An 8964-nucleotide genomic window follows, 5' to 3' on the forward strand; every position below is an offset into this window, starting at 1 on the left:
TTCACTTTCAGGTGAAGTATTTTTGCATGTGCACCTCTTCTTTACCGTTTTGCTTTCAGCGTGCAAATATCTCTTTCAATTCAAAAGGGTTTCTTATTTATTATTTTAATCCCACCCATCCTGCAGTGTCACTCCTTCTGCTAAAACGAAGGTGTTCCCACTGCGATTATTCATTTTTCAGAATATAAAATACATTTCTAAAAATTGAGAGACTGTCAGATTTATTAAATAAAGCTGTGAAATTGCATCACAGGAAGTAAGTCTTGGTGTAGTTAAGATTATCAACAAGATTGCTGAAGATCATTAACAAAAGTTTGCCTTCTTAAAACAGAAGGTATTTGCGATGATTCAGATTGGAGTGAGCATGTGATGTTTCCCATGATCAAAAATGATTCCGTAAACCCGATCTGGGTTAAACAACAAAATGAAAAAATCTCTTTGCACGTGCATGAGTGTGGCTACAATTTCAAAAGTGCTAATTCACTAATCTCTCCAGAACCCTCACTAGATAGTTACAGTACATAGTTATCTAGGTTGAAAGAAGATGTTTATACATCAAGTTCAACCTCTTGTGCCTCACTGCATGACAATCCACACAAAAGAAAAGCCAAGAGGGCTGAAACTATCTCCCTGACTGGATTATGGTATCACCTTCCCACACCTAGTGGTCATATCTGTGCATACACTTCATCGTAGGGAAAGCATCCAAGCCCCTTTGAAATGAATGTATGGCCTGATATAACTTAGGTGAGGGATGCAAGCTTGCAAACTTGTGCCTCATAACAGCAGGTGCATTTCAACATTTTAAAGCCAGGTCTTAAAGACTCTCTCACATTTTTCAGTGATCTCCAGCCCATATAAGCTTTAGTAAATAAGGATTTACTTAAAGATAGAAGCTAAAGCTAAGCTGTGATCACTTCAAACATCAAATCACGAACAGAGCAAATCTATAAAGGGAAGTTTTGACAGTCTCTGTAGGTCTAGTGTGGATACTACAAAACGCTATGCAATCATTATGAAACAAAACTGGTAGTGAGTGTTATTTACAAAGTTAATTATTCTGCTTGTATGGTGTCAAATACCAGCTTAGCCCAAAAAAAATGTGTAAAAATATTGTTACCCTTTCAGCCAGTACAGCTACTCTTCAGCATTTTTCAAAGCACCTTTTTTAAGTGAATTACTTCCTACTGCTCTTAAGTAGTTTAAAGGTAGCCACTAACGGTCCAATTTCTAGTGAAAAATCGTTCGATCGATCAGAAATTTTGATCGGAAGTGAAATATTGTAATGAATCGTTCACTACACCATCAACGAACCAATCTTTACTTCCTATCTATCACAACCAACAAGAAAATCCAAATTTTGGTTCCACGAAAATTCATTCGGGCGACATTTTTTTTCACTCGTTCATAATCGATTGTGTCCATCAACGGAGGTTATTTACAACCAATCCGAGCAGAATTTCTGATCGCTCGAACGATTTTTCGTTAGAAATTGGACCGTTAGTGGCCAGCTTAACTCTCCAACATCTGCCAACACAACTAAAATATCATTTTGGAGTCAACCGCCTTTTTAAAATTATACATCCGCCTTTTTCACAAAGCCGTTAATAAAGACACCGTAAGAAAATAAGGGATAAAAAAGGACTTTTCAGCCATTCATTTTACCAATCAGCTGTCTAATTAATAGATGTACTGGCTAGTCACATTCTCGCCATCTCATACACATTGCAAATGAACATGCGCTGCCCGTGTAATTTTATACAGATTTTTCTTGATGTCATGCAATTGCGTGGGCTGTAATATCCTTCTCAAAAAAAGCAACTGTGACTGCTATTAATCAAAATAATACGAAAAAAATAATAATAATAAAAAAAAAATCTCTTATGGATCTAAGGCTGCCTGATGCCTGACGTAGAGGAGAGAACAGAACGCTAACGCACTTAACCTCAGCTGGTGGGCTTCACTTGGCTACACTTATTGCCATTGGTGCCCATAAGGCCTGTTCAGCGTCCAGTTGCTCAGTTTGATTATGAGAGCAATCTCTGTTGCTTATTAATCAGAGCAGTTGCTTTATGGGACGCTAATTTTGGTATTATTGGTAAACTCGGTGTGAACAGCACAAATTGGTCTGTCTTTCTCATTCCTGCTCTTTTAAACTGTAATAAAATGCTGTACGGATACGTGACAGGAATGAATTGCGCTGCATCTAGGGGAGGGAGGGGGGAGGAGGTCGATTATTCCTGCCCACAGCAACCCAAGTGCTGATTATCGCCATAGTGGCGGTTAAATGGTTAATGTGAACCTGTCATCTAATAGGGATGATTGGATAGGGTCCCTGATGCCTGCTGAAGATTTTCCTGTTTTCGCTCTTAATTTGGGTCATTAACTGAGAAAGTGAAGGTGGGATTTGCTCCTCAGAAATGATATACAGGGAGAGTGAGAGAAGAAGAAAGATGACTCTTGTGGAAATGGCTTAAAGATGTCTTAATTAAAGGACTGTGATTGTCCATGTGATTAGGCTCCTTGTTATTAAATAAGCAATTAACATGTGGGGAAGGGGGCTGACACTGTTCTATGATGAATTTGGATTCTGTAATAACAGACCTGGATTAAGAGGCAGTGACAACAAAGTTAATTTAACACCTACACTTCTAATATATGGACACATGGATCAATATTGACTGCCCTGGACATTTCATTTACACCTCTACTAATAGATGCATAGACGTATATTACTGTGCTATGGATATTGTATGTAACCCACGTTCCTTTCTTTCTTTCTTTCTTTCTTTCTTTCCATCTTTCTTTCCACACCCTTATCATGCTAAATCTACATATTTATTAATTTATCTGTCTGTTTTCTTTAATTATCTGTCAGTCATTTATTTCTTCCTATCTTCTATGCTATATGAAGATAATAATTAAACTAGTGTGATTATAATATAAACATACTACCAAATTAAACAACATTAATAAATTAAAGCAGATTAAAAACATCAAATCAACCAACCCATCATTGTTATATTGACCCTTTTTAAACACCACCCCACTTCTCTTATCTTTCCAATAACATAGCTAAAGATATACAATCTATTTGTTTCTAAGGTCATTTTATTGTCATATAATCCATTCATTATTCAACTGTACATTAGATTCTTAATTTACAGAAAGGTATAAATCCCATCTTCTGAGGGTTTTTTTTTCCTTTTTTAAAATTTTAAAATATAGGTTAAACCTTAAAATTTAAAAAAGAGCTAAAGAGTTTTTTTTTACTAGTCAGTGTAAAGTTTGCTTTTGTACTTTACAAACCTGAATCATAGCTGATGGAGCATAGAGATATTTAATGGGGATTGTCACATGCCGCATGAAGGGCGCCTCAGGTGGGGGGCAAGGTGTCAAATCTCTCCTTGAAGGATCCAGCCATTAAAAAAGGTGATTTTGTTCACAGTGTTTTAAGCTGCTGAGCAATGCAGTTTATATATATATATATATATATATATATATATATATATATATATATATATAGTTTTTTTAAATTCTTCTTTAACTTTGAGCTGCAGTCCTGGAGATGTCTTTTATAGAGCCATTGTCGTGAAGCTTCCTGACGTGTTTCTTCAAGTCAAAATTCCTACAGAAGCCTTTTCCACAGGTCCCACAAGTAAAAGGCTTCTTGTCGTTATGGGTGTGCATGTGAAAAGTTAAATTGTAGATCTGGTGGAAGGCTTTGTTGCAGATGGTGCATTTGTACTGCTTCTCCCCACTGTGGGTCAACTTGTGATTTTTGTAATTCCCTGAAAAAAAAAGAAGAAAACAGAAATGTAATTAAAATAATTTTTGTTACAAATAAGAAAAAGTTTCCCATTTGTTATTTCTCAGCCAGCTACTAGTATACAGTTTCCTCCAGGAAAAAGCGCCATTAGGATTGGGTCCACAAGTCGCTGGTCACTTGTCAAACTTAGTCCTCATCAACCTAATTGAACAGGCAACTGTCAAATTAAAAAATTATAAAAAGGTCAGATTTCTGACCCGGAGAAATTACAAACAGGGAGAAAAACTTTGCAAGGGGAAAAAATGGCACATCCTATTTAGACTAATGTGGTTAATAATGCTGGTGAAATCTGTCTGGTGGAATTACGCTGAACAGGCTCAGACTACTGGCTGTTAAACCTGAACTTTAAATGATTTTTTTTTTTAAATCAGAAGTTAAGAGAACCCAAGCATTGATTATCTATCTGTTGGAGACATTTGAGAAAAAAACAATAATATGGAGGTTTTGACAGATATTGTTATTTTCAATAGAAAATACAGGGTACTTGCATAATTGCTTAATAATATTATGCATAGTAATTCCATAAAAAAAAACCTATCCCATATAAAGGTGGCCGGTCATACACTTAGCAATTTCCTCATTCCATTCCTTACAGCTTTGATGCATCTGCTGGGAATTGATTCCCCAAAATGTCAGATCGATTTTCTAAATCGATTGAAAGTATGGATCATAACAATTGGGGGCGGGGCAAGAGCGTGGGCAGATCGATGGCCTTTAGCTTTGCAGTGCATCTAGCAGTGGAACTCTGCAGTTTGATCGATTTTCAATAGATTTACTGCTGGAATCTATTGAAAATTGATGTGCAGTATATGGTAGGAACCAATTCCTTCTGAATCGATTCTTCTCAGAAAGGAATCAATTGTTTTGGAACATTGGATGGAAATCTATAAGTGCATGACCAGCTTTGAAGATATGTGACAATAATAAAAGAAAAGGAAACGATGAATGAAAAAAAAAACTATTAAAAAAATAATAATCTGTAGAAATATAGTATTTCATTACCTTTTTGGTGGAATCCCTTGCCGCAAAATTCACAGACGAATGGTTTATACCCAGCGTGGATTCTAATGTGAGTGTTTAAGGTGGAACTCCTGTTAAAAGCCTTGCCGCACTGATTGCACTTGTGGGGTTTCTCCTATTAACAAAAATAGAATAGATACATATAAATAAAGAAATCGGAGGTCAGTTAGGAGTAGAGCACAGTTTGGAACAGCGAGGGACAGGAATGGGGAGCTGTTACCTGCGTGTGGATGATCTTGTGCCGGCACAGGGTGCTTGCCTGTCGGAAGCCCTTGCCACAAACTTTACAGACAAAAGGCCTGGCCCCGGTGTGCACGGGCATGTGCCTGGTGAGGTTGTAGTGGGCATTGAAGACCTGGGACACAGGAGAATGAGGGAAAGTGAACACGGTAACTCTGGCTGGATACATGAATTACAAAAAAACAAAATCTGTCGCATTGCAAATAATTCTCTCCCTGGGTCCAGAGTGTTCAGGTGTGAAAGCCCAATAGAACTGTACTGTAATTCTATAAGCTGGAAGCAGAACTCCGCTGGAACTTGTAGTGCTAGGTAGAGATCCATAATAAAGAGTTACTCAGTATATAATCTTGTGCTTCTAATGCGAGCAACTCTTAAGCTTTTAATGAGTACAGTAAAGACAGGGAAGCATATATAATATGTACCACAGCTTCATGGGTGAGGAATGCCGGCATTGGTAGTGCACAACATGCTACAATGTCGCCCATGCCAGCTCAGGGAAGTGCGATATACAGGATCGGTGAGGAAGGATGGACACTGTAAAATTATCTATCTATCTATCTATCTATCTATCTATCTATCTATCTATCTATCTATCTATTTAAATATGTGTGTAATATAAATATATATATCACCATAATATCCGATCCTCTAATACAGTTCACTTTATTATTATTATGTCAGTAAGTGAGAGTAGAAACATTCAGTTTTATTTTATATCATTTGTTACTATTTGATTAAATATTAATGCTATCTATAATTACGTTTATCTATACACACTATCAGACACAGGCAGAAATTCTTATAGTACTAAGATGAAGGTGAAGTAATATAAACAATACTTGATGGTATTCAGGATTTAGTACTATATTAATAATGCATTTTGTTTAAAAAATATGATTTATCAGAGGTATATATGAAATATTATGTATACTATAATGCTATTTGCACCTATAACTGTATACGGTAGTAAGGTGAAGCAATAAAAAATACCTTATTTCGGACTATTCAATAGAACTGAATTAATTCGTAAATTTGTTTTTAATCTACGATGTAGCTGCAATGCTGACATTATATTTGTTATACGCACCATATGGTTGATATGCAGATACAAGCGCATATCAGAGTAACAAGACTCATAATTATATACTGTATGTTATTTTTAATACATTATAATGGAAAATTTTAGAAAATATTTTGTTAGGCAAAGATGAACTTAAATAGTAATATAAGAAAACGGTATATACTATGTATTGGCGAAGCCTGTCAGGTGAATAATTGCAGACTCACTCAGCAGTAATGTGCCTGTTCTAATAAGGCTTACCTTGCCACACACTTCACAGGTGAAGATTTTAGGTTTGCCATCTATAGGACTGGCACCAAGTTTACTGTGGCTTTTGGGGTTCCTCTCCACTGCCAGAGCCGTGTTCTCTTTCATCACCTGGTCCAGCTGCCCAGGTAACCTTTCCTTATGTGGGTACTGGGCAATGGGGAACTTCTCAGGCGACAGTCCGGAAAGTTTGGCATTCTCCAGCAGGTAGAGTTTGTGATGGGCGCTGAGGGTCGCCTGGGACTGGGCGTTCAGAACGCTGGACGGGATAAGCTGTCCGTTTAAAAGGTCGGAGGGGCTGTAAGCAGAGTCCAGGTAGTTAAAGTAATAGAGGGGGGCGTTAGTTCCTGGCATGCCCACAGCCTGGTTGATGACCTGAGGTTTGATGACTCTACTGGGCACCACCGAGTGGCCCATGCTGAGGTCGCCTTTGCAGCACATACCGCAGCTGGGCTTGCACAAGCCAGAAGAGGCACATATAGGAGCCCTCAGAGTGTTCTTCCAGATCTCCGAGTAGTTCAGCAGAGCCTTGGAGTGGACATCATAGCCCAGGGACTGCACTGGGATCATGCATGTCATGGGCGAGCACAGGTTCAGAAGCTTCTTAGCGTCGCTGTCCGTCAGTGTGTGGTTCTGCTCGAAAAACGCCGGCTTGGGCTCGGAAGACTTGGCCATGATCCTCTCTATGGAGAAAGCCAGCGTCTTGGGGGTGCTGGAAGCCCCGTTTCTTCCTTCCAGCCGCTGGCAGGTGGGCATGACTGGCTCCAGGGTAGCTGAGCTTGCCATGCTGAAGGGGGTCTCTCTTGCTCTGCTGCAGCGACAGCCAACTGGACGTCACCCGGCTCTTCCCTGCATTCCAAAGCAGCCAGAACACACAAATCAATGTAATAAGCAACTTACTCATGTCATGTCACCTATTTACATTCAAATGAACAACCCCTCAACCCCCCCCCCCCCCCCCCAAACACACACACACACACACACACCAACCAACAGAACAATAACACCCAGGGGTACCAGATTAATGCTCATTAAGCAGCTTGCGCAAAAGTAACAGGCTAGGCTGGACTGAGTTAGTAAAACCAGGCAGTCAGGGTGGATATCCTCCATGCAAACTGAATATAAGTGCTAAATGTGGCCAGGAAACTTCCTTACCTCTTCCAGGCTCATGGAGCGGGGCTGGACTGCAGAGACCCTGTCACATTGCGCAGGCAAAGCATCCTCAACAGCTTGAGATCAATGTCTTTCCACACTTTGCTGACATCACATGAAGTCACAGCAGTCACTCCAAGCAGAATGACATGGAGAAGCCCCAGCTAGTGCAAGTCTACTTACCCCCAGCTCTGATTGATGGAGGGGAGCGGTGATACTCGCTACAACACACACACACACACACACACACTGAATAACTCACACTGCACACAAAGTTTGATGGGGAGGACCTGCAGCAGCACAGGAGCCCCACACACACTCCATGGAAAGGATTAATCGACGTGTCATCCTCTATTGTAGGTCTGAATTGCTTACACATTTCCCTGGCATTGATAAGTGCCGAGACTAATGGCCACTCACGTATATAGAGACAGCAGCGCTGGATTATATACATTTTCTGCTAATTAAATCACAATTGACATAATCACTGGTAAACACTCCAGTAGGGACATGGCACAATTTGGTAAAAAAACAAGTGTGTGTGCGCGGTGAAGTCTATCTATCTATCTATCTATCTATCTATCTATCTATCTATCTATCTATCTATCTATCTAGCTATCATATGCTATCATATATCATCTATCTATCCATTTACCCATATCTATCTATCTATCTATCTATCTATCTATCTATCTATCTATCTATCTATCTATCTATCTATCTATCTATCTATCTATCTATCTATCTATCAATCATATATCATCTATCTATCCATTTACCCACATCTATCTATCTATCTATCTATCTATCTATCTATCTATCTATCTATCTATCTATCTATCTATCTATCTATCTATCTATCTATCTATCTATCTATCTATCTTCCTACCTGCCTGCTTATCTATCAATCTATCTGTCTCTATTTATCTATATTTCTATCCATTTACCCATATCTATCTATGTATTATCTACATACCTATCTCTATTTATCTCTCTATCTCTTTATCTATCTTTCTATCTATCCATTTACCCATATCTCTCTCTCTCTCTCTCTATGGGCTGGATCAGACGGATGCTTGCGGAGCGTTTACCGCAAGCGTTCGGAACGTCACGGTAAACGCTCCCATTCAAGTGAATGGGAGCGTTTACACCGAGCTTTTGTGCGCTTTTACACGTTCGGGTCCCGATTTTCGCGAGCGTTCGGGCTGCCCCTGGAAGCGACATGTTGCTTCCAGGGAGCGGCCAACCGCGACGGCTAATGTTCCCCTAGGGGAAGAAAAAAACGTGACCGCATCACGACTCGACCGAAGGCTACTGAAAGCCTGACCGCGCAGCTGCCGCAACGCCCCCAGACGCGACGCCACGCAGACGTCCGTCTGAACCAGCCCTATCTATC

The 8964-nt window shown here is 39.5% G+C and overlaps 1 protein-coding gene across 1 annotated transcript; it reads right to left on the reverse strand.

Annotated features, from left to right (window-relative positions):
• Positions 1-3110: 3110 nt before the first annotated feature.
• Positions 3111-7830, reverse strand: FEZF2 (FEZ family zinc finger 2). The gene is made up of 5 exons (XM_068251751.1): positions 7572-7830; positions 6411-7265; positions 5070-5204; positions 4832-4964; positions 3111-3791 (listed from the first exon to the last, which is right to left on the reverse strand). Exons 2-5 carry the CDS (start codon positions 7200-7202, stop codon positions 3544-3546), a joined length of 1308 nt encoding a protein of 435 aa, XP_068107852.1. The 5' UTR covers positions 7203-7265; positions 7572-7830; the 3' UTR covers positions 3111-3543.
• Between the last annotated feature and the right edge of the window lie 1134 nt (positions 7831-8964).

This window comes from Hyperolius riggenbachi, chromosome 9 (assembly GCF_040937935.1).
Source record: "Hyperolius riggenbachi isolate aHypRig1 chromosome 9, aHypRig1.pri, whole genome shotgun sequence".
NCBI classification, from domain to species: Eukaryota; Metazoa; Chordata; class Amphibia; order Anura; family Hyperoliidae; genus Hyperolius; species Hyperolius riggenbachi.